At 38.3% G+C, this 24927-nt stretch overlaps 1 protein-coding gene across 3 annotated transcripts in view; it reads right to left on the bottom strand.

The window, feature by feature from the left end:
• Positions 1 to 7844, bottom strand: part of LOC109837090 (protein CTR9 homolog) — a 72510-nt gene extending 64666 nt beyond the window's left edge. For all 3 annotated transcript variants that reach the window (XM_020405174.1, XM_020405175.1, XM_020405177.1), the window contains exons 1-4: positions 7598 to 7844; positions 3303 to 3369; positions 2708 to 2902; positions 1176 to 1276 (exon numbers count right to left, since the gene is read on the bottom strand). In XM_020405174.1, the coding sequence (XP_020260763.1) occupies positions 1176 to 1276; positions 2708 to 2902; positions 3303 to 3369; positions 7598 to 7738 (504 nt within the window). In that variant the 5' untranslated portion in view covers positions 7739 to 7844. The remainder of the gene's footprint in view (positions 1 to 1175; positions 1277 to 2707; positions 2903 to 3302; positions 3370 to 7597) is intronic.

Genomic DNA, 24927 nt, shown 5'->3' with positions numbered 1-24927 from the left:
CTTTAAGGGAATTTTAGGACTGTAACCAATCAATAATGGAGATTAGTAGTCTGGATGGACCAAAGGCAAACACACAGACACCTTGACTTTATGTGAGGGTGGTGCAACTGGCAGGTACGAACAAAATTAATTAAAATTTCTTGAGATAAATTGGAATTCAGACATGCATGAGAAAGGCTATGTGCATACATATTAAACAGACAAGACAGTAGTGAGGATCCATCACACTACTTTTTGTTTGTATTCCTTTTCTTCCACAGTTGGCATCTAAAAGGATACCTTAGATAGTAGATACTTTCATTCATTTTAAATTTTTTTCCCCTTAGATAGTAGATAGTAGATAGTTTCATTCATTTTAATTTTTTCCCTTAGGGAAAGGCTTAAATAAGGTAATATGACAATATTTTGCGACAATCTGAGTGAATAAAATGTTAATGATGTACTTTCCAAGTTTATCTTTGATCATTCTCCTTTCAAGGGTACAGCTACATTGTCTAGATTCAGGATGCACATATATTGTCCTCATAAGGCACGGGTGCCAATTGTCCGATATGAGAAACTTCCAAACTTTGGATTCAGGATACAGCTATATTATGTATATGTTTCATGAAAATATGTAAACAAGTAAATACTCAAGAATGGGGAGTCGAGTAAAAGGAGTGAGTATCTCGAATAAAAAAAGTGCCAAGGTAGCGAGAGAGTCGTGAATGATCAAAGTATGTGGGAGTGTCATAGCCTGAGTATTGGACACGTAAACATGCCTAAATTTTGAAGTATCCTATACATTTTTATCTATTAAAATTATGCAGACAAACTTAACATGCTCGACATTTCAAAAGAACAGTAAGAAGAACTGCAAATATCCATAACAGAAGCCAGTTATATCTCTTGAGTCTTCAATTCCGCATTGTATAACTCAAAGGTGCATCTGAGAAAAATGAAAAGTTCAAAATTCAGATATTCATATGTTCATAGCTATAAATTTTTTTGCTTAGCATAGGTAGAAATTAAAAAAAACAGAAACAAAATTCAAATATCGCCTCCGAATACACAATATTAATTCAAATGGCACTTGACCAACCATACACAAAATGAGGCAAAACATGCTTATTGAAATTATTTGAACTGATTACTAGAATGCAGCCCAATACTAGGACTGAAAAGAATGACCATACTTGTCCAAGAAGAGCAGGAACATTATTAGGATCTTCATCCAATACTATTTTAAAGAAACAAGAAGCTTGCTGGATATCACCTTTGGCCATGAAAAGCTGACCTGCATACATAGATAAAGTTGATAGATTAGTAGATGCAACTTATCAACTAACTATTATTCCGTTACTATATCACAGTGGATTATAAAAGCCTCATAAATATTACCATGTACAAAACAAACATGAGAAAGCTGATCCTGATTGGACAGTGAGATGTTGTGCATTTTACACATGATCTTCATATCAAGTGAGTTCCATGCATGTAATAGATGTTTTACACCGGAATGCAAGAGAAGGAATAAGATCAGAATCCATGCCTACGGATTACCTTGTCATTCTATTTATTGTAATGATGGCGGTGCTTGTTTCAACAATACATCAAGTTGAAGATAGAAGAGAAATTAAGGTTTAAATTGCTGAAACCGTTGGAACAACTGCACAGATTAACTGGATTGTCCTTTCTTGGTGCCAATAGAATTTGGAAATCCCAGTCTTAAAATTCTGAAAACTAACAGGTACCTAAAACTCAATGAGAGAAACTGCTTCCGAAGCTATGCGTATTTCTTAGAGTAGTCAGGATTACCATCCACAGCATCCAGAACAGTCAGATACTGTTAAGAGCAACAGACCCTCTTCATTATACAAAATGACCTCAAATAAAGCTCATATGCTCCTCACCCAAATTAATCAGAACTATGCATGAAACATCCTTACTATATCCTTCACTTATAGAGTTACACCTATGAATACACTTATTGTACTTCTTTTATTATATCAAAGAAATGCAGAAATATTGAGACTCGAATGAATTAAACGCAGACACATACTAGTCATGATTGATGTGAAATGGTGATAAACAGTACCGGGCAAACAGTAACTCTTGAATAGTGTCAGGTGAACAGTAGGTTGTTGGAGGGGGGAAAATATAAATAGGCTTGACTGAACTCATTCACAGCATCTCATTCACAGCATCTAACCTCTGAAAATAATAGAAAAAACTGGTTTCACATGGATGTCTAATAAAAATATATGGCCTCAAACCTATGGAATCACTCTAAAATCATCTCTCAAAACTCAAATTTTATTCCTCAATTTTCCATCTATAAAATGAAACATTACAATCCTTTTTATAGCAATAAAATAACTCTTAATTTTAACTAATAAGTTTAATCAAATCCAATAAAATAACAAAATAATAAATCTAACCAAATAACTGATCCAATCCTATCTAAATATCTAAAAATCATATCCTAAAAATCCTAACTAATCTAATATTCTAGATGTCCTACATCAATGATGCTATAGAAATACAAAGTTTCTAATGAAGAACCACCGAACTTTGACAGTATGAAAAGTATTCTTGACATCTTCAATGTTGTCAGGAGCCAACAACTAAGCAGCCATACCATAAGAATGTATCAAGTGATTATATTTCAAATCCTGATTTAGATGGAAAATCTACTACCATAAATACTTTCTTACAAACCACTCACCTTTCCTGATCCATGTCGAGGATTCATGAACATCAATCCTTGATGATCTGTTGTAATATTGAATTGCTAACTGAAAATGCTCATCCTTCTCTCGTTGTTTTGTTTCAGTCTTCCCCAGATAAGTATGATATGCCCCTAATGCATTTAGGATAGCAATCCGCTCATACTTTATATCAGCATAGTACTCATCGATTTCTGCAACATCAAGAATGTCACGATATATACATATATAGAAATAAAATTATAAGCTAACGAAAATACTCCCAGCTTGCACCAACATTTATCCATGACTTTCCTTATGAAGTGAGGTCATAGTAAGGAAATTAGTGTTAACTGACTGACTGACTGATAGATTGTTGAACTCAAGGTCAATGTTCGAAATAAAAAACTTTGGCAATTTTTTCTCTGGAGGATTATCAAATTTGACTCGTGCTTTCTTATCCAAAAAACATGCGGATGGGAAAGGTTTGCATTATGGATGTCATAGAAATTAATAGAAACATGTTGTAACAAAATGATTGTCATCAATCATCATTTCCTTAAAATGCTTGTCGTCTCCAACTTTAAGGAAGAAACAATCAATTAAATACCATACCTGGGCTGGAACCTTCCTCCAATATTTTCCGAAATTGTTCAAATTTTCCTTGCTTAAAGTATTCTCTCTGTACCAACAACAGAAAATGATGAAAGTAACAGTTTGTGAATACCACAATAAACAGTATCTGCATCCTAAAATTGGTCGCAGAGTTAATAGTAAATAAAATGAAATTTATTACCTTAGTACTCAGCAATGGATACTACCTAATTGAATTTAGAAAAAGTAATGACCTCAGCATTGGGATCATAGGCATTCCACAGGAATAGCTAGAAACATTATACTTTTCATGTGGGTGGACAATCCAGATATATGATACCAAGTTTAAAAATGCAACAATTACATAGATTTTGTACCAAACTCTTCTTCATTGATGGAACTTTCATTTAGTTATTTCCATTAGCACTGATCTGTCCCCAAAAAATGTTCTACACTTTTTTCTTTCCTTGTATGCATAAACCTAGATTAAGATCACATGTGAAGTTGTAAATAATTCAAATTGCTTACTACATAAAATAACTCCATACTGCAGCAAAGGATGCTTGAAACACAAATATAAGAAACCATAAAAAATGAGTGAATAAATGTATTGTAGCTTTGGGAAATGTGATTTGTTCACTACATAAATAACTGTTTCACTACTGACAAAATGTTGCTACACACTAATTCGATGTAGGAGAATCCTGAAATGGTTTCAATTAGTGAAAAAGAAGGATTAAGATAGTAGGTTAAACAAAAATTTAATACATAATGGAAGTTGTAGTACCTGCTATTCTTTAAAGATTTGAGAGAATTTCACTTTGATGACCTTAAGATACAAATTATACCAAGTACATAAATCAATTCAACTTATTCTCTCTGACCAAATATTTTATTACTAGCTGGAGTTTAAAGATTCGAGAAATCTCAGCCATGTTGTCTTACAAGACAAGCTACACACAGATACAAAAATTTGCAAATTGTTAGATTCAATTTATTCTTGCTGGCCAAATCTACTATTTGAGCTCATTAGGCATTACTTTTCCATACTTGATCAAAATGACAAAAAGAAAGAGGTGTCAATTATTTTTTTTATGTTCATGGATAAATGTCTTGGTTGAATGTTTTAGGCTTTTAGCCTACAATTGAATATATGATTTGCTTCATCCCGAGACTACGTCTTTTAGAAACTTTTGCGGGAACTCAAATACAGAAACAAAGTTCTGAGGTTCTCAGGGAATTGGTCAAAGAGAACACTCAAGAAAATGAATGAAACTTTTCCTCCCAAATATACTATGTCAAGAGCTAGTCCAAATGCTTCAAATGGAGATTATTCACAAATATAGAATTGATGGTGAAGTGGCAGACTTGGCAGTTGTAGAGAAAGGTACCAAGGTCTGCATATATTGGAACCATACAAGAAAGTAGCATTCTAGAAACTAGGATCAATTAATTTTTCAGGTGGATCTCTACAGCTGTTTTCTGCCAGAAAAAATTCACTTCTCAATCAGTATGAAGAAACATGATTGAAAATACCCCAGTTCAGTTCATTGCACCATATATTTCTTTCACTCTTCCGCATTAGGAGCACACAGCTCAGAAAATATTAACTCAAGCACCTCCAGCCAATAAAAGCCATTAAGAGACAATAAGTCAAACACTCCAGGAAGTCCAAAATTATAGAATAGAAAAAGTATCTATTTTAAGGTGCTCAACCATAAATGTCAAACAGTTAATGGTCTCACCCAAAGAAGCAACATAAATGTGAGGAGAAATCAGGATAGCATACAAGTAATGGAAGGAAGAGGATAATCTTTGTTGCTAAAGTGAGATGAGCTTCAAGAAGTACGTACACAATTGATCCGGAGCATAAGATCATACAAGTCAACAAGGAATTTATGACATACCAAAGTATAAGATCATACAACTCAACAACGAATTAGTTCCCACATGGTAATAAATTTTTTACATACACAATAATTTTTTTTCTCGATCGCCATTAACTTTTTGGAATTGTGACTGGACATATATGGAAGCAATAGAACTGTAGTCCAAACTATTCTTTTAGTCTGTCGCCTACCACGAGGACTTCGATAACACTAGAAAGCTTTCTGAGAAGATAAGGAATATAAGGGAGAATTTTTTGAAAGAGACCAAATTTGATATATATTTAGCAAAAACAATCATTTTGCTAAATATTTAGCAAAATCGACCTCTTTTTGGCCAGTTCACCAAGGCTTGCCAAAAAGAGATTGATTTTGCTAAATGTGAGTTTCAAAATACACGGGACTACTAGTACGGTGCGTTTACTGGTTGCTAATCGCCACCTAAATAACATACACAAAACCCACGGGACTAGTTGTCCATGGGTTTTGTGCACAGTGGCAGATTGAGTTGGGTGGAGATGGAGGAGTGGGTGTGATTCTGGGTGCAGAAATGGCGGTGTTGATTAAAAGTGAGGGAGAGGGAAGAAGTTAAAGAAGCAGTCATTTTTTTCTTTTTTGTGACCTCACTTTAATTTTATTCCCCGCCAACGAAAACCCCGCTCTCGCTTGCTCTCGCAATAATGGCTACTGGATGGAAAATAATCAAGCTTTTGTCTCAAATGAAACAATAGTTTCCAAACAGTATATTTACCACCCAAGCTATGCATATAGTCTTTATCGCACTAATCATGGAATAATTTGGCTTTTGCCTCAAAGAATTTGCCACTGTGCACAAAACCCACGAGACTACTGGTCCCATGGGTTTTGTGTGTGTTGTTTAGACTACGATTAACAACCACTAAACACACGAGACTAGTAGTCCTATGTGTTTTGAAACCCATATTTTGCAAAATCGACCTCTTTTTGGTAAGCCTTGGTGAGCTGGCCAAAAAGAGGTCGATTTTGATAAATATTTAGCAAAACGGTCTTTTTTGCTAAATATTTATCAAATTCGGTTTATTTCAAAAAATTCTCCAAAGATAAGATATAAGTATGACGTATTGTCATTCTTCTAACCCTGCATGATATCTGTTAATGGAATCATGGATTAAGTGATACCGATAGTTCTTCTGTTGAAACACAGTAGAATTTGATGAGTCACCCTCACCAGTGGAGGATGATGGGAAAGGGCATTCGACGAAACCACTGACTGGGTGAACACCTTCTTTGACAAACCACTAACTGAATGGAACAACCCGTTTGAGCTGGTGGAGATGGGTTCTCTGGTTGTCCCTCCAGCGGTCTAGTGAGAATCACTCTTTGTGGACTAATGAAACAGTAAAGAGAGGCGGTACTAAACCCTAGATCAGGTAACATTAGCTTAGAGGAATGTTGCCAACAAATCTCCTATTTATGGGAGTTCGTACAGGAGGAGTTCATGTGTCAGCATCTTCTTATTGGCCGAGGTAATTGCCTCATAATCGACAAGTCCTTGATCTGAAAAAGATATGGCAGCAAGCTGGCATGCACGTGACCTAGAGAATCTCACCAAGCCCTGACTGATTATGACGGCGTACAAACCACACGTCCGTTAGGATTGGCCGAGCTCTAGTGATCGCAGCCCAGCTGTTCTGCCTTGAGAACAAATGTTGTTCTGCCTTGAGAACAAATGTCGCCGCTCTGTCTGATCTTCATTGATTAACCGAGTGTCTGGGTCAGCAGAGGACATGTCCCTTTGCTGACCACGGTGCACCAAACTCCCAGAGACGTAACACTATATGATTGGTTCTCAGGATATCATTTAATTATTACACAACATTGTTCAACCAGTTATCAAGAAAATGGAGATACTGGTAGTTTCATGCACACTCTTCCTTGAATTTCCAAACTTCAGTTATGCATATCCCATAAATCCTTCTTATGCTCAAATTAAGCAGGCATATTGCATCATAGTTTCGTGTCTCCTTGAGAAATGAGATATCCTATCCTCGGAATTATGCATAAACTCGCGAGATAAACAGATAATGGAAAGGAAGTAATTGCACATGAATATGTTAGCTAATCAGAGGAAATGGGTTTTAATAGCCTTATTTAAAGTACAAAATCTCATGTCGACAAAAACAAAAAGAATCTATATATAGATGGATCATGAAGCATTAATGCTTGCGTGGAAGCAAAAGCTGCAATGGCTCCTTTATTAAACAAGGATCTCAGAAACTAAATCTTAGACGTGATCGCTACTGACCTAATCAAGAACTTTAACCCGACATAAACTTCGAAAGTTAAACTGGATACCGAGTAAGCTAAATGACAGAGTTGATCACTAGAGAACACAGTTCAAAGCACACAATCATCGAAAGCCAATTCTACGAGAAAAAGAGAGATACTGACAGCGATTGTGAGCCAGAGATCAAGAGGAGCTTGCTCGGCTTTGAGGATGTCGAGGATGTCGTCGGCGTCCCTCGGCAATTGGTCGAGGACAACCCTCACCACCTCTTCAGAGTTTTGAACCGGAATGTAAACGGACGCCATTGCTCGATAGAGCGATCGGACGCTCGATCGGCCGTCGACGCGACGGCAACTAGGATTTTTGGTCGACCGCCGCTTGTTTAGTGTGAGAGCAACGGAGTGAACGAGGAAAAAGAGAGAATGTATCGGGCTGTGGACCCTAGGGATTCGGGCTTTATAAGTAGGGACATACTGGGACCCAATAACCTGAACAGACACTTGGATTTCAGTTACAAATTGGGGTTTTTGTCATATTAGCAAGTCTTTATTAATTATGTGTTCACGCACTCAAATCTTAAACTAGGGGGTGGCGTGCCCGAACCCGTCCAGCCCGCTTTAGGCTAAGACCTGGCCCAACCCATACTTGGTTAGGCCCAACACGGCCTATGATTTACACAAGTCATGTATCTGGCTAGGCTCGACTCTAAACTCGTGGAAATAGAAGCAAGCACATGTCCAACCTGGCTCATGTTTGACCCGGTCCCACCTAGTCTAGCTCGGCCCGCTTAGGGTGTTAATTTTATTTTTCTCTGAAAATTCCAGCCTAATCCAATTATATGTTCAAAAATAACTCAAGCCAACCCTATTTATTTTTGTTATTCATGTTAACCTAGACTAGCAATCCAATCATCCCATTAAAAATGCTAAAATTAATGTGTACCTTTTGTCCATTGAGATTATTGTATCACCAATTGTAAAGTTATAGGGTTTAGATTTTGTATAAATGTAAAATTCAAGTCCCTCTTTAATACCATACATACTAATTTAGCAAAAAAAAATTGAAAAGAAAAAAATTTAAACAAAAATAAAGAATGTGGTTGGGCTGACCCACAACTCAAACAGTCGTGGCCCAGGTTTGACCTGGGTCGGTCTCATGCTGGTCATGGGCCAGGATGGGTCTAGTCTCAGATCCGGGACAAAGTCCTTAGCTCGGCCCACAAAGGCCAGTCCGAGCTCGGGTCTGAATCGGCGAGGACCCAAAACCGACCTAGTTGATTCATGGGTTAGGCATGGTCCAATCCACGCTCATCTCTACCTTAAACCATCATATTTGTTTGAAATCAAAAGTCTTTTAAAACAAGTTAATAGATCTGATGGTCTTATTTAAGACAATTTAATAAATTTGAATTAGGATCTTCTTTAAAACATGATTTAGGATCTAATTTAGAAATATAAAGATTTAAAGGTCCAATATAAAATGAACAAAGATTTAGAAATTATTTCTAGGGGCCAGTTAACGTAATCGCTTCCTTGATTTTTTTTACTTATTTGTACGCTTATGACACTCCATACTTCTTCATTATCGGGTTGATCGTCATATGCTCGGACCGGAATCGCACACTCATTCCTAAGTAAGAAGAAAAGAAAGATACTAAGGAACTGGCTTCTCGAATGCTCAAAGATTGAAGTTTTGCAGCATTGACGCAAAGTATGACCATTGTATGGTTTAGCGGTGAAATAGTTTTCAATAGTCGAGACAAGGAAGGGGAGAAGGGCACGGATATTGAATGATATCCCGGCCCGGGACAATCTATATTATAGGTCACTTGAATCAGACAGCGCCAGAAGAAATGACTCCGCAAGGACTAACGATCATTACGATATGTGGGTCTTCGACGAATATCACGAGCACACCGAGATAAGCGACCAAGGAGGAGAAAGAATTTCATTTCTTCCTGCCGCACCCCAATTCTTTCCCAGCAGTCGAAGATTGATATGATATCTTGAATCCAGATATTAGATTTTGAGGGAAAACAGTCATCCCCACCTAGGACTAGGATCGAGAGCAATGATTCTCGAATTAAGGATTGAGAAGATGACTATATTAATGATCCTACACTATAACATTGGAATCAATGCGAGATTGAGATGTAAGCTTAGTGTTGGCCTTTTTGTTTTGATGATGTTTTAATAAATAATTTACAACTAATATTGTTTGTCTAGTGCTTGTGTTTTCTTATTTATTCTAGACAAACAATAAGTTAAAAGATGGATGGAATCGAGCTTTCACGATCATATCCAATGGAGGTTGGTGGAATAGTGGAGTGAAGCAATGTAATTCAAGTCAAGATCCAAGTTCAATCTTCATCCGTAAGTGTACCAAGTCGAGCTTATTGAAGACCTATAGCTTGAGTAATCTAGTTTAGGAGTTTATATTATGTGTGTTGATACTCTAAGCTCAATATCATATACACACATATTTTATTGGTTTCTATGTATATATATAGTTATATATATATACACACATTTTGGTTTTATCCACAAACAAAGTTTTTACAAATAAATTCCAAATTTTTTTATACATGTTTATTTTCAATGTTAATAAATAAGTCTTTGGTTTAGTGATATAGATATGAAATAAATACACATTTATACACATTTATATATTTCATATTTATCATTTTGTCAAAGGCATATATTGTGCAAAACTTTATTTTTGCATAATATTAAATCTTTAGTTTGTAGACTTCATAATAATATTTTACATCTTTTATCAAGTCTATAAAAATATTTTATAATGTGTCAAAACATTGTTTAAGTCAAAATATCAAAAACAAGTGTTTCACGTTTTCATGTTTTGACCAGGTTTTGTAAAATGATGATATTTTACAAATAGGAAGTACAAATTAAAAAGTTCTTTTTGTAATATATTTATTATCATGTTTACAATCATTTCTCAAAGTTGTATATTTTTCTAAATTTATTTGCTATTTTTAAAGATACTTTAAAAATTAGTTTTACTATTTATTATAGGCAGATATTATGTTATCAGTCGACTGATGCAAGTGTTCAGTCGACTGAAGAAATCACCTAGAATTGTAAAAAGTTTTTGTTTTTTATTCAGTCAACTGATCAGTCGACTGATGAGGTCTTCAGTCATCAGTCGACTGACAAGGTCTTCAATCGACTGATGAGCTGTGAGCTGCCTGTAACGGTCAGCTCATGAGTCGACTGATCAAACCCATCAGTCGACTGATGTTGTAACGGCTAGTTTTTTCTAAATTTGTACTGTTTTTATTTTTTTGATCTTTTTGCTGGGTTTTCTTGATCTTTGGGGTTCCCTATATATTCCCCTCATACCCAGCTATGTTTAACTAACCAAGAGAGTTTTAAAAAGAGTTTAAGTGTGTTTAACAATTGTTTAAAGTTTGTTTAGTTTGTTCAAAGCTTAGTTTGTAAAGATATTTTCACAATAGTAAGTGGAGATCAATTCTTGGTGTTTGATCTTCAATTCTTGGTGACTTAGAGAGTGAGCTTTTATTGTGTTCTCATCTATATTAGAGAACAAATTATTGTATAGAGCTTTTATTGTGAGTTATACTTTGTAATACACTTGTACACCGAGAGGAGTGTGTGGTGAGAGACGGGGTCGTCCCAAGAGGAGTGGTGTCGGTAGTAAAACCTAAGGAGAGGTTGTAAATCCGAGCACTTAAGGGAGACATTGGCTAGAGACCAACACTTAGAGGGTATAGAGTGTGATTGTAAGATTGTTATTTGTAAAGTTTTTAGTGAGCTAGGAAACCAAGTGTGAGGTGTAAACGTTATTCGGGTGAGCGTTAAAAACCCGGTTGTGTAGTAAATTTCTCCTCGGGAGTGGGGAGCGGAGACTTAGGACGTAAGGTCCGAACTCCGTGATTATTTTCTTGTATTTGAGTTTGCTTAGATTAACATAAATCCTATTCACCCAGCTCTAGGGTTCTTTCCTAGTGGCAATAGAGTCTAACACTTAGTACATATTATACACCTAGAAAATTACCAATTCTAATGGAATCCCAAAAAAGTGGCCACGTGTAAAGGCTAGTTGGTCGCCTCTGAATGCATCTGCAAATATAACTCGCGCACTAAGATAGTCAACCTGTCTTGTGACCCAAATCCGAGACAAAAGGCATGACCGGCATGTGATCTGTTAGATGATTGGCTTGAGACGAAACATGTTTGCCACTTAGACCCAGCAATGCGCGTCTTTAACAGTGGTACAGCCTGCCAAACATTATTAGGGGTCATATTGCGTTTAATGCATGAATAGTTCACGCCCGCGCTTCACTGCCTAGTCACCATCAGTATTAATACGGCATTGGAGTTATTATGATGTTGTTGGCCTTTTTGTTTTGATGATGTTTTAACAAACAATTTACATCTAATATTGTTTGTCTAGTATTTATGTTTTCTTATTTATTCTACAAACAATAAGTTGGAGGTTGGATGGAATTGCGCGTTCACGATCAAATCAAATGGAGGTTGGCGGTATAGTGGAGTGAAGTAATACACTTCAAGTCGAATTTCCAAGTTCAAGCTTCATCCACATAGTTTTCCAAGCTGAGCTTCATCGTAGATCAAGATAGCTTGGGTAATTTAGTTTTAGGTTAATACTTTGTGTGTATATACTTCAAGCTCAATCACTTACACACATACATCGTTTTTGGTTTTATAGTTTTCACGTTTTTGTAAATATGAAATATATATTCTTATTTACATATATACACATTTCATATTTAATGTTTTTGTTTTTGAAAACTATGTGTTTAGTCACATATACATTAATCGAATATGCGTATATAAATACATATGTTTTTGTTTTTGAAAACTATGTGTTTAGTCACATATACATTAATCGAATATGCGTATATAAATACATATTCATGTTTATATGTGTTTAGTCACATATACATTAATCGAATATGCGTATATAAATACATATTCATGTTTATATGTGCTTGTTATAATTTCATTAAAATTAAGTTTTGAAATCATGTTTATTATTTTGAAAGATTGTAAAATATGTGTATTTTCGATAAAATATTGTATTCTTAGTTTACAGACTTAATAACACTAGGTTATATCTTTTCCTAAGTCTATAAACTCATTCAAAAGTTTTGAAAATATTGTTTAAGTCAAAATATCAAAAACATGTATTGTTTAGTTTTCATGTTTTGGACTATTTTACAAAATGAAAAGTTTTTATTTTTGGGAAGTGCAATTCCAAAAATTCTTTTTGTAACAGGTTCATTATCATGTTTACAATCATTCTCCAAAGTTTTATATTTTTTAGAATTTATTTGTTCTTTTTAAAAGAGGTTTGAAAATCAGATTTATTGTTTGTTTATGGCTGATAACTTGTTATCAGTCGATTGATGGATCTTATCAATCGACTGATGAACTTGCCTGGAATTGCCAAAAGTGTTTGTTTTACGAATGATAAAATTGTAGTTCCTCGTGGTGCTTTCTCTCCCGTACGGGATTCTCAATGAGATCTTCAGTCGATCGATGAGCTGTGAGCTGTCTGTAACGGTCAGCTCATCAGTCAACTGATACTGTTCATCAGTCGACCGGCGGCTTTCCAACGACTAGTTTTTCTAGATTATTAGGTTTCTATTTTTTATCTTTTTCCTTGGTTTTCTCTTGGTTTTGGGGCTTGTTCTATGATCCTATATATACCCCATTGTCATAACTATTTTCACCTAATTAAGAAGAGTTTTAACAAGTGTTTTAAAGGGTTTAAGAGATCATTTAAGTTTCTTTTCAAGTTTGGTTTTTGTTTACAAAGAGGGAGCTTACATCATCGTTTGAGGAATTTATCCTCAATCTTTTTCATCCTACTCTTTGTGTTTATAGAGAAGTTTTCCTAACTCATTTATCTAGCATTTTATTCTTGATTTTCATATTTATATCATTGCTAGTTTATTATTTGAGTTGGATTTTATTTGAACTCATTTTATCACACACATCCATATTTGAGCTTTTAGTATTTCACATATTATATATTGAGTTGTGTGATTGTGATATTGTGAGAGTGAGCTACATTGTGTTATCATCCATTATAGAGAACAAATTATTTGTATTTGAGCCTTATTGTGAGTTACACATTGTATTATACTTGTGCACCGAGAGGAGTGGTTGGTGAGAGACGGGGTTAATTCCAAGAGGAGTGGCGTCGGTTGTAAAGCCTATAGAGAGGTTGTAAACGCGAGAACTTGAGGAAGAGGACACGAGCTAGGCCAACACTTAGAGGGTGTAGACTGTGTTTACATTGTGTGTGTTGTAAACGTTTATCGGTAAGCATTAAAAACTGATTGTGAACATTTTGGGTGAATGTCGAACCCGTTGTGTTAGTGAATTCTCCCCGGTAGTGGGGAGCGGAGACGTAAGTCGGAAGGACCGAACTCCGTGATCATATTGCTTGTCTGAGTTTGTCTTTTTGTCTACTATTATTTCTTATTGCTAGCCCCTTGCTTATATATCCTTGCTTTAGTTTATTGAATATCAATCTTGCTAGGATATATTTATTAATTAGTTTTAATTAGCATTAATATCGGATTAGATTAGCATAAACTCTATTCACCCCCCTCCCCCCCCTCTAGGGTGCTTTCAGATGTGACGCCCCTGGTTTCACACAAAGCTGTAGTCCAATGTGAACCCAAAGATATCAAACCTATCATGCACTCAATACTGTGCATAAACATGTTTCACCATCACATTAACATCGCTCTAGCAGATGTCAAAATAAGAAGTGAGGGTACAAGCATATATATCCAATATGACAATACAAGGAACACAATATAGAGAAGAGACATCTAATAATAACTAAAATTTTGTTCAAACAGAAGAAAAAAATACATCTAGTAAACTAGAATAAGAACATTGAATCTCTACTATATGAGAGTCAACTGAAAAATACATAGCCACTCAGCCTCCAAAATAAAATGTATCACTGTAAACCCTAAAATTTTAAAAAATAATTTTAAATAATAATAAATGAATTTTATTATGATTGATGATTATTCGGGGATGAATGGATCAGAGTGGAATCGATTTGAGATCGATTCGCAATTTCAGCCTCGGTATCACGAGTCTACTGAAAACTGTTACTATTTTATTTTTAGTAATTTTTGTGTTGATCAGATGGGCATGAGATTTAAGCTATTAATCTTAGAATATTGAGACCGCACTGTGGTTAAAGTTTTGTTGCGTTCTGATAATATTGACTGAAACACTATTTTGAGAACGGTATCGTGGGTCTGTTGGCATCTGTCGCATTTGTATTTTTAATAAAAAATTTCTATTAATCAGATAGACACAAAAATTACACCATTTATCGAGATAGTATAGTGGGTAAATTTTTGTTGCATTCTGACAACGAAGATTAAAACCCTGTTTTTAAATAATATAAAATATTATTTATATTATTTTGAAACCCTACCTAACCCACCTACCTCTCAGCCTAATTTCCTCACCTACCCCCTCATCTCTCCCCATCCCTAACACTCTTCTCACAAACTCACGGGAGAGAAAGAGAGAGAGAGGGAGAGAGAGAGAGAGAGAGAGAGAGAGAGAGAAAGAAAAGAAAGGAAAAGAGGCAGAGATTTTGGCTACTCAGAGAAAAAAACGAATAGGGATTCCAATTTTAGAGTTTAATAAAAGCAAGTTCATCTCTTTCCAAACACATCCCCATTTAGTTTTGATCTTGATAAAAAAATAAAATTTCAGATCAACCCCCAAAAATGAAGAAAAAACAAGATATTGATAAAAATTAATGAATAGAATATTAGATTAAATCTCTAAAGACATGATCTTGCTAGCTAGAACTATATGTATCTGTCCACCGCTAAAACTACTGTTACTATTCATATGTACGGTACTATTTCATAAGCATTATTACTATTCATAAGTACTAATACTATTCATAAGTACTGTTACTATCCATAAATATTGTTACTATCCATAAATATTATTACTATTCATAAATACTATTACTATTCATACGTACATGTACTATTCATAAGTATTGTTACTATTCAACAGTATTGTTACTATTCATAAGTACATGGCTATTCATAAGTACGGTTACTATTCATACATACATGTACTATCCGTAAATACTGTTACTATTTTATAAGTGATGTTACTATTCATACGTACGATATTGTTCACGAGCACGATACTTGTGTTCTTCTTTTGTTTAAGGTGTTTTCTCTTGCACGTTAAATCGTGAACGCGGGGTTCAAGCTGCACGATGATACATACGCAACCAATGGTGTACACAAATAGAGTTGTGACACATACACGGACATTCAGAAGAGGATTATCACAAGTATTGTTTCGATCACGTATGGGTAATAATTAATTAAAACCGTATAAATATACATGTATGGATATCGTTGATGAGCACTGTTCAGTACTACTTGGGATAGTGCGTCGATATACCATTAGTACATGTCATTGAGTCGGGTTTTAGGATACTTGATCTGGTAGTCTGTCCCGCACGTAGATGCGATGAGGCTTGTGAACTGTATACCTAGGATGTCTTGATTTGGTAGTCCGTCCCGCACGTTGATGCGATGAGACTAATGAGCCGTGTACACTATTAGGATGTTGATTTGGTAGTCCGTCCCACATGATAATACGATGAATTATAAACTTTGCAAGGATTTACATTGTGATAATTATTTGATAGCCTGAGTCTTGGTGGACGTCATTATGAACATGATTCATCGTTGAGTTATATATGACCGAGATACTTTACTCTTGTGGGTACGCGGGATTATATACTGTTGTTTATATTATCTTCCAAATGATAGTGGAAGATATTTTTTGTCCAATATTTGTGATGACTTTACTTCATTGTATTGCTTTCCTTCATTCCCAGTTTAGAATTAATAATTAGCGATTCACAATTTGAGACATATAGTATATACATAAGGGTTTCCTTGTTTGGATTATTTCGCTCGACTTACCAGTTTCGTATTGTGAGTTTCTAATTATTAATTCTATTTAGATTATTTATTCTTAGTTCGGTATTGATATTTAGTTATCTATAATTTGAGACATATGATATATATATGAGGGTTTCCTTGTTTGGATTATTTCGCTCGACGTACTACGTCCCATGTTGTAGGTTTCTAAATATTAATCTCCATTTATATACAGGATAAATGATCTAGGTAGATTATGCTTAATAGATAGAGCATCCATCACATCTAGTAGCCCTTCCCCTGGGGTGGATGGAGATGATCTTGTTGTAGCGCTCTGACGCTATTGTTGTTTCTCTTTTTATTTTTCAATTCCTTTTAGGCAGCAGCTCAGAGTATCAGAGAGCTACAAGATGACGGACTTCCAGCATAGTCATCGTCACATGTTTTTAGTAGATAAGACTCTACCATAGTTGATATTTTCTTTCGGACATTTAGAGTTTTGTATTTCATCTTGTAAATGTTATGTGCCTTAGTTTATTTTCAGTTGACTCATATTGAGATACTTCACATTTATTTTAGACTTTTGTTGTATTCAGTTTATTCAGTTAAGACATGATTATATTTATTAGATATCTCTTTCTACATCATATCTAATGCATTTATTTCCCTTATTTTGCCTGTTTTGTACCTACACTTGTTGTTGATTCTACTAGAGAAATATTACTGTGATGGTAAAACGTGTTTGTTTGCGTCGAAAATTGATGTATTCATTGCGGTATTCATTACAACTTCGGTCGTTACAATGAAAACAAAAAAAAGATTGTCTTTTTATAAGATCTTTACACAATGAAAACAAAAGTTACAACTCTCGTCAAAACAAACGCAGAGATCGTTTATCGGTCGTCTGCTTGCGTGGGATCTTTGCCTGTGCCGGGGTTTATCCGTGGACCGCCTTAGATCTGGATCCGGTTGATGAAAAATTCGGCAGAGCTTCGTCTTCGCCGAAGAAGTATTTGATTTGAAGCGCTGAGATCGACCAAGCGAAATCAGGGCTCTTCTCGAGATTAAGACCAAGCCTAATCTCAAGGGACGGACGGGAACGGGCGTCGGATCTCTCGAACTCTCCTTCTTTATGCCGAAGAACTCGCCAAGATCTGTCAACCCTCGCTGAAATTCGTGCTCCTTTGACTCCACAATCCGGCAGCACCTCCTCGTATTGATAATCAATCGCCCTCGCTGAAAGGAGGCCCTAGGTTCATATTTATAGGCCTCGGATGCGGTTATTTGGATGAGAACAAATGATTTGGCTCTATCTTCAGTTGACAACAGCCTAACCATGTTTGGGGATGATCTCAAGCCAGTTAAGAACCCCTGGAACAGTTTGTTCTGTCATGCGCTCGCGCAGGTTTGTTGATTTTTTTTTCTTTTCCGTTCTCTTTCTTCGAGACTTGTCCTTTCGTGTGTTTGGTTCGCTTCGTTGATTTGTATGCTTTGAGTTGATTGACGCGTGCTAGCTGATTAACGTGCGCGTGTTGATCGACGTGCACGAACTGATTGTCATGCGCATGTTGATCGACGCGCATGAACTGATTAACGCGCACGTGTTGATTGACGCATGCGAGCTGATTGGCGCGCGTGAGCTGACTGTCGAGCGTGCAGGTCACTTGATTCGCCGTTTTGCTTCAGGCGCTTGTCGGCGTCAAATAATCCTCTTAGACTCGGATAACGATGTTCGTCGTCTTCTCTCTGTCTCGAGCTGTGTGCGGACACCTATAGGCATTTTTAGACGCCTACAGATACCCCCTCCAAAGTATTCCAGACTCATTTTTTTATTGAGGAGTCTGGAATGCTTTGGATAAGATAGGCCATCTCCTCAATTTCGTAGAGTGACCTTGAACTATCTCAATTCTTAACTTCTTCAGTCTTCAATCTATTCATTGTTTCTTCGAATAGGTGAAGTTCTTTCGGCGCTGCGTTTATCGTCTGACCATTGTCGAAATCTTGAACTGAGATCGGTGTGTTACTTTCTGAACTTAGCTCGTGCCATTGAGTTGACTTTGAACTGATCCTCTCCGTCGGGAATTCATATCTGATTGTAACTGAAATCCTTGGAGTCATCTTTTGCCTTATTTTGGCGAAATTGCTGATGCGTTGATCGGCATCGATCTTTACTGTAACGCGTTGACCGGCGTTAACACAGTTTATACTCGTACGTTTGCTGGAGTCTACACAGTTTAAGCTCTTAAGGCATTGGAGCGTGACGGTCCCGAATGTTGGGCTGCAGGACCAACTATTAAAGCTGATTCATCTGCACGTGTGGATCTTATCCTGAAGTTTGTTAGATGTTCAAGTCATGAGACCAACTAATGAAGCTGATACGTCAATGACTCGTACTTATAGAATTTTTGGCAAATTCTCAGCCATCAACGGGTTTGATAAGCCTTTACCGACTACCGTTTGAATTGGGCTAGCTCAAGCTAGCATGCAGATTGTTTAATTCCGTTCCGCATGTAACGTTATGCTAAAAGAGTTAACTCTTTTAGTGCTACGATATTGAATACGTAGACTTCGTCTTTCTCCTGTGAAAAGACTAAACAGCGACGTGTGTCAGACGTAGACTTTAAGGTTTTTGGCAAACCCTCAGCCTTCAACGGATTTGGCGTGCCTTTACCGATTACCGTTTGAATCGGGCTTGCATGCGGATTGTTTAAGTCTGTTCCGCACGTGACGTTGTGCTAAAGGAATGAACTCCCTTAGACTTGATGCTACGATATTAAATACGTAGACTTCGCCATTGTTACGGGAATAGGCTACCCGGCAACGTGTGTTAGACGCTGACCTATCCCTACTTAGGCTTCGGGATAAAAGTCCCCAGATTGGAATTCTGGTGTCTTCTTCAATCGGTGAAAGACTAAACCGGCAACGCGAGTTAGGCGTTGACTTATCCCTACTTAGGGTTCGGGATAAAATTCCCCGCGCGTGTGAAGCACGGATTTTGGCGTTATGAATAACGACATGCCACAATGTCGAATATGTGGACTTTTGTCCTTTTCACGGCAAAAGACTAACCGGCAACGCGTGTTAGGCGTTGACTTATCCCTACTTAGGCTTCGGAATAAAATTCCCCATGCATAAAAGGCATGGATTTTTGTTGCTACGATGCTGAATACGAAGACTCGGTCATTTTTACGGGAACGAACCACCCAGCAACGCGGGTTAAGCGTTGACTTATCCCTACTTAGGCTTCGGGATAAAATGCCCCAGACTGGATTCTGGTGTCTTTTTCAATCGGTGAAAGACTAAACCGGCAACGCGTGTTAGGCGTAGGCTTATCTCTATTTAGGAGTTGAGATAAAATTCCCCGTGCACAAAGTGCACGGATTAGAAGTTGGGAATTGTGTCTTTTTTTCATGGTAAAGACAGATTGGAAAATGGAAGAGGAAGAATTTTATATTCTATCTCCCGGCACTGAAGAGGAAGAATTTTATATTCTATCTCCAGTTGGAAAGGAAACTCAAGGTGGGATCTCCACCCTCAGAATCCGAAATGATGAAACTAAGAGTGGGATCTCCACTCCGAGAATCGGAAAGATTCAAACGACCCTAACTTTTATAGGATTGGTCATTCGATCCAAAAAGAGTCCCTCATTTATTGAGGAGAAAGCCCAATTTCGACCCTAACTTTTATAGGTTTGGTGGAAAAAGGAAAAGATGGAAGTCTTTCGTTTATCGAAAAGGATAACTCAATCTTAGTCCTAACTATCTGCAGGTTTGACTAAGTAAAGTTGGTAAGAATACCCATGTGGTATTCTTCCGGGAACTTCCCGATGCATTGGTTATCCTGAAGATACTAAGGATAGTATTTTTTCAGGAACTTGCCGTTTATCGGCATCATAAGTCGATCGCCTTCTTTGGTAATAAGGCGATATACGCCGTTGAGTAGGTTATCTCTACTATAAACGCAGTTGACTGTTAGTTGAGAATCACCGAAAACTTTTGAGATATTCGACCCTAACTCTTTGGCGAAACTGAGTCCAATAAGCAATGTCTTATTTTCAACCCTTTTGTTGATGTCGGGTTATCCTTAAGAATATTATGTATATTATTCTCCAGGAACTTCCCGTTTGATACAAGGAAAACAGTTTATACTCGTATACCTGTTGGAGTTTTGAAAGGAGCAGTTTATACTCGTATACTTTTCGGAGTATGGTGGTCATTCTCACGGTTTATTCTGCCATTGAGACACCGGCTTCAATTAAGGCCTGTATTGTATTTTTGAGAGTGATACAAGTCTTGGTGGAATGATGGATCCTCCTGTGGTATTCACAATATTTTGGGTCTGAACTCCCGTTGGCTTCCTCCTCGCTTTTAATAGGTGGGAGCTTGATTTTGTCGTTTTTTAGGAGGTACTTGAGGATGGCTGGAACCTCATCATCCTTGAAAGAGTATCGTTGCATCTGAAGCGACTGTTGTGGCGATCGCTCCCATGGTTGTCGTTGTGACGTTTGATCAGCAGCGAACCTGGGTACAAACTCTGATTGGCTTTCCTCAACTCTCTTTCTTTTGGGGTAGCGTCTAGTCGAGGTGGTGACAGACTCGACTCCTTTCCGCTTTTCGTCTTCATTTTCATTTTTCTTTGAATGATGTCGAGAAGTAGGAATTAGGCCACCCCCAGTGTCATTGAAGGATCTGGTCGTACCACCCCCAGTGTTATCGAGGGGTGAATCAGTCTTGATGACCATATTCAGATTCGGACCATTGTTATTTGTCCTATCTGGAATAGGCGTGGTTGGTGTAGCGCAACAGCTAGACCCAGCTTGATGATCAGATTTAGGAAATTTACACCTTTCAGCTTGCAACTCTCTTATTTTTCGCATAGCCAATTCCATCTTACCCTCAAATTCTTCTTTCTGCTTGATTAACGCTTCTTGAACTATTTGAGTGAGCTGGTCAGGAGTAATGTTGAACGCATCCCTAGTGTTTTTAGAAAGACGTGATAACTCGTGTAGAGTTACTTTCACTGGGATGTTAGCCAATTGGGTCATAACATCGAAGTTGTATGAAGTGTTTGAATTTCCCAGTTTATCTCTTCCAATCGGCTGATTGAATAGAGACTGCCTCGGGTTTTGAACATTTTGGTGCAGGGGCTCCTGTTGGGTCTTCTCAGCAGGTGCGGGGGTAGTTGTAATCATCTCCGCCCCAGTCAGTCGATCAGAAACACTTGGATATTTGAAACGATACTCGTTCCCATTTCTGGTGGTGAGGACTGGCTCTCTGGTGGTTACAAAAGTTTCATGTTCATTGTCGGAAAATGAAAAAGTAGGAATTGTTTCGTCGTCTTCCTCTGGAACGATCGAGGTTTCGTAACAGGATTTTCCTTTGCCTTTTGATTTCTTCTGGGGTGACGATCCGGCCCATTGTTCATCTTCAATCAGATCGGGATGAACCCATAGAATCTCGCCATTTGGGGCTGTGTGTGGCACAAGTCCCTTCTGACGTCGTTTGTGAGGATCGTCGTTGACGGTCTTCATTGCCACATTTATCATAGGCTCAGGCTCAAACCAATTCAAAGGAACAGATCCAAAGCTGATTGAAACTGCATTTGCACCCACATTCTTTTCCTTAGGTTGCTTCATAGTGATGACCCCAACATCAATCAAAGCTTGGATCTTGTCTTTTAGGGCGTAACACGCCTTGGTAGGGTGGTGCACCGCTTTGTGGAATGCGCAGTATTTCGGATCATTAACCCTTTTGGCGTCGGATCGCTAATTCTTTTAGCATCTTCTTGATCCTGGATTGGAGGCAACTTAATCTTGTTGTTTTCTATGAGGTATTTGAAAATACCGGGGACTTCATCTTCTTTGAATGAGTAGACCTTCGGGAATTTCGGTTCCGAAGTTTTCTGTTTCTGAGGCTGTTGTTGCCACCGTGACTGCTGCTGTTGTGGTTGCGATTGCACTTCGAATGTTTGGTTCGCGTCCACTGCATTCGCTTGCGCTTTCCCTTTACCCTTAGAAACAAAATTCTGTTGCGGGGCTGGTGCCGTCGTTTGACCTCTTTCGGCCTTTTTCCTCTTGAGGAAACGTTCGGCTCTTTCCCCTCGGACCTTCAAGTCTTTCCAGGTCTTAGATGGTGCCATTCCCATAGCTTCGAGAATATCCAATGAAAGATTGTTATGACAAGTCTCCAGGATGAAGTCCTCACTAATCGGATCCCTACAATTCATGGCTTTGTTTCGGAATCGTTTAATGAAATTCTCTACTAACTCTCCGTCCTTTTGCTTCTCATCAAATAATGTCCCGATCGAGACCTCAGTGTCGTCGTCAAAGAAATTTGTGAGAAACATATCCTCCATGTCATCCCAACTGCCAATGCTCCCCGGCTTGAGGCGGCGATACCAATCGAAGGCTGCTCCGCGAAGAGTGCCGACGAATGACCGTACCATCAGAGGTTCGTTCCCGGAGATTATTCCCAAATGAGACTTGAAGTATATTAAATGCTGCGTGGGGGAACCCTTTCCATCAAATGGCGTGAAATTGATCAAATTGAATTTTGCTGGATACGGGATTGATTCCCACTCCCTTGGGTATGGGCACGGTATTCCAGACCTTTTCACTTCCTGAGCATTCATCAACGCATTGATCTTGCTCTCCAAATCCCTCATCTTCTTGTCTTCACCCGTATCTGTCTTCGAGTGGTTTCGGGGAGAGGTAACGTGGTCCTCTTTCGTATTGTTATCATCCGAAGGGCCACCCCCATTATTGTTATTGACGGGAGGGGTGTTCATGTTGACATTATCCTCCCCTTCTCGATCATTATCAGCTTGGTCAGGATTGTTACGACGGCTAGTCTCTCCTTGATGAGTTGTCAATATCGCAATCTGTTGGTCATGCATTTCTCTCATCTGCTGCATGGCCATTTCCATTTCGAACTTGAAGTTTTCCTTCTGCTTAGTCAGGGCATCCTCAAGTATTTTGGCCATCTGTTCAGTGCTAATCATAAGTGACTCATAAGACTGTCCTGCACTTGATGCGGTGTCATCGGAGGCCATCGCCGAGCAAGCATCCGAGCCGGCATCCGAGTATACCTCCGAAGTTTCATCTTCTGAAGGAAGTCCCTTCTGTATTCTTTGGTAGTTCTTTCGCCTACTGGTCCCTGTTCGCAATCGAGTCATACGTTGGGACACTTCGGTGAACTGATCCGGACTGAAGTGTCGTGTTGACTTTCCTCTTCCGGTCATGTTAACAGATACTTTTAGAAATTCATCATCTTGGAGAACAACTCTCTTCTTTCGGAAACGTCTTGGTCTGGATTCAGACGTTTTGGTGGAGATTCTTTCAAATACTGAAACTCTCTCCGGGGTGGTCTTGGAACAGCAACATTCTGACAACACTGCCTTGATGATTTTGGCACATGGACAGTGAGAATCTGTTTTCCGGGCACTCATTTTCCTGGATTTGTTCGCACCCCCAGCTTGATAGTACAACTCGTCAGTTTGATGACTGGAGCAACCTATCGTGTGTTGGCACGACTTCCCAGGTATAACGTCTTCGTCTGACGAGTACGTTTTCTTCTGAGGATACAACGCTTTGTTAGCATTTTCAGGAGTCGCATGTCTAAGGCGACGTTTTTGTGAATGTCGGCCCTCAACAGGCTCCTGGATTTCAACACGCAGTCCAATGCGGTCATTTACGGGACTTTTCCCGTTATACCTTCTCTTCCACTGCTTAGGATGACGACCTCCAGCCTGACAATGTGCTCGAGATTCATTCAATCGGCCTAAGCGCTCTTTGACCGGAGTTTTGCCCCGATCATCGGGTGAAGGGCCAAGGCGATCTTTGATGGTCATCTTGAAATGGGACAAATCCACACTGTCACAAATCTCAACCGGAGGTGCGGAACTCGATGGAATCGAAGAAATAGGTGCAGGACACTTTCTGCCTTGAATCTGTTGCGAGTCAGACTTGGGTGACCCGCAAGTTGGAAGGTCGGATTTGGACGACCCGCAAGTTGGAAGGTCGGATTTGGACGACCCGCAAGTTGGAAGGTCGGATTTGGACGACGGGTCAGATTGAAGTGACCCGCGTTTTGGCGGGTCAGATTGGAGTGACCCGCGTTTTTCGACCTTTTTGGCCGCCGTCTTAGACTTTGGCCTCCATACTTGGTGCAGTCTTTGTGGCTTATGTTCTACTCCTTCTTTCTCCAATCTCTTGGCCTCTTGCACAAGAATTTTTGCTTGTGCAAGCAATGCGCGTCGTTTGTGAATCCGCTCTTGAAGAGTCGATCGGGTCCTTTTGACGCGAACCCATTCGTTCTTCACTGGTTTGAAAATTCTCTGTTGTGATGGTTGGCGCCTCCTATATTTCAGATCCGCCTCATAGCGGATTCCATCCACTGGTTCCAAAGCTTTGGCCAGTTGGCGTGCGAGGCGTTGGCGTCGCCTCTGACGTGCTCTTTTTGATAGAGTGGGCACATCCTCAACAGTCAACCCTTTGCTTAAGGGGTTCAGATCTGTAGTTTTAGC

The sequence above is a fragment of the Asparagus officinalis genome, chromosome 4 (genome assembly GCF_001876935.1).
Source record: "Asparagus officinalis chromosome 4, Aspof.V1, whole genome shotgun sequence".
NCBI classification, from domain to species: domain Eukaryota; kingdom Viridiplantae; phylum Streptophyta; class Magnoliopsida; order Asparagales; family Asparagaceae; genus Asparagus; species Asparagus officinalis.
Note: the sequence above shows the minus strand (reverse complement) of the source record. Positions and strands in the feature narration are given on the sequence as shown.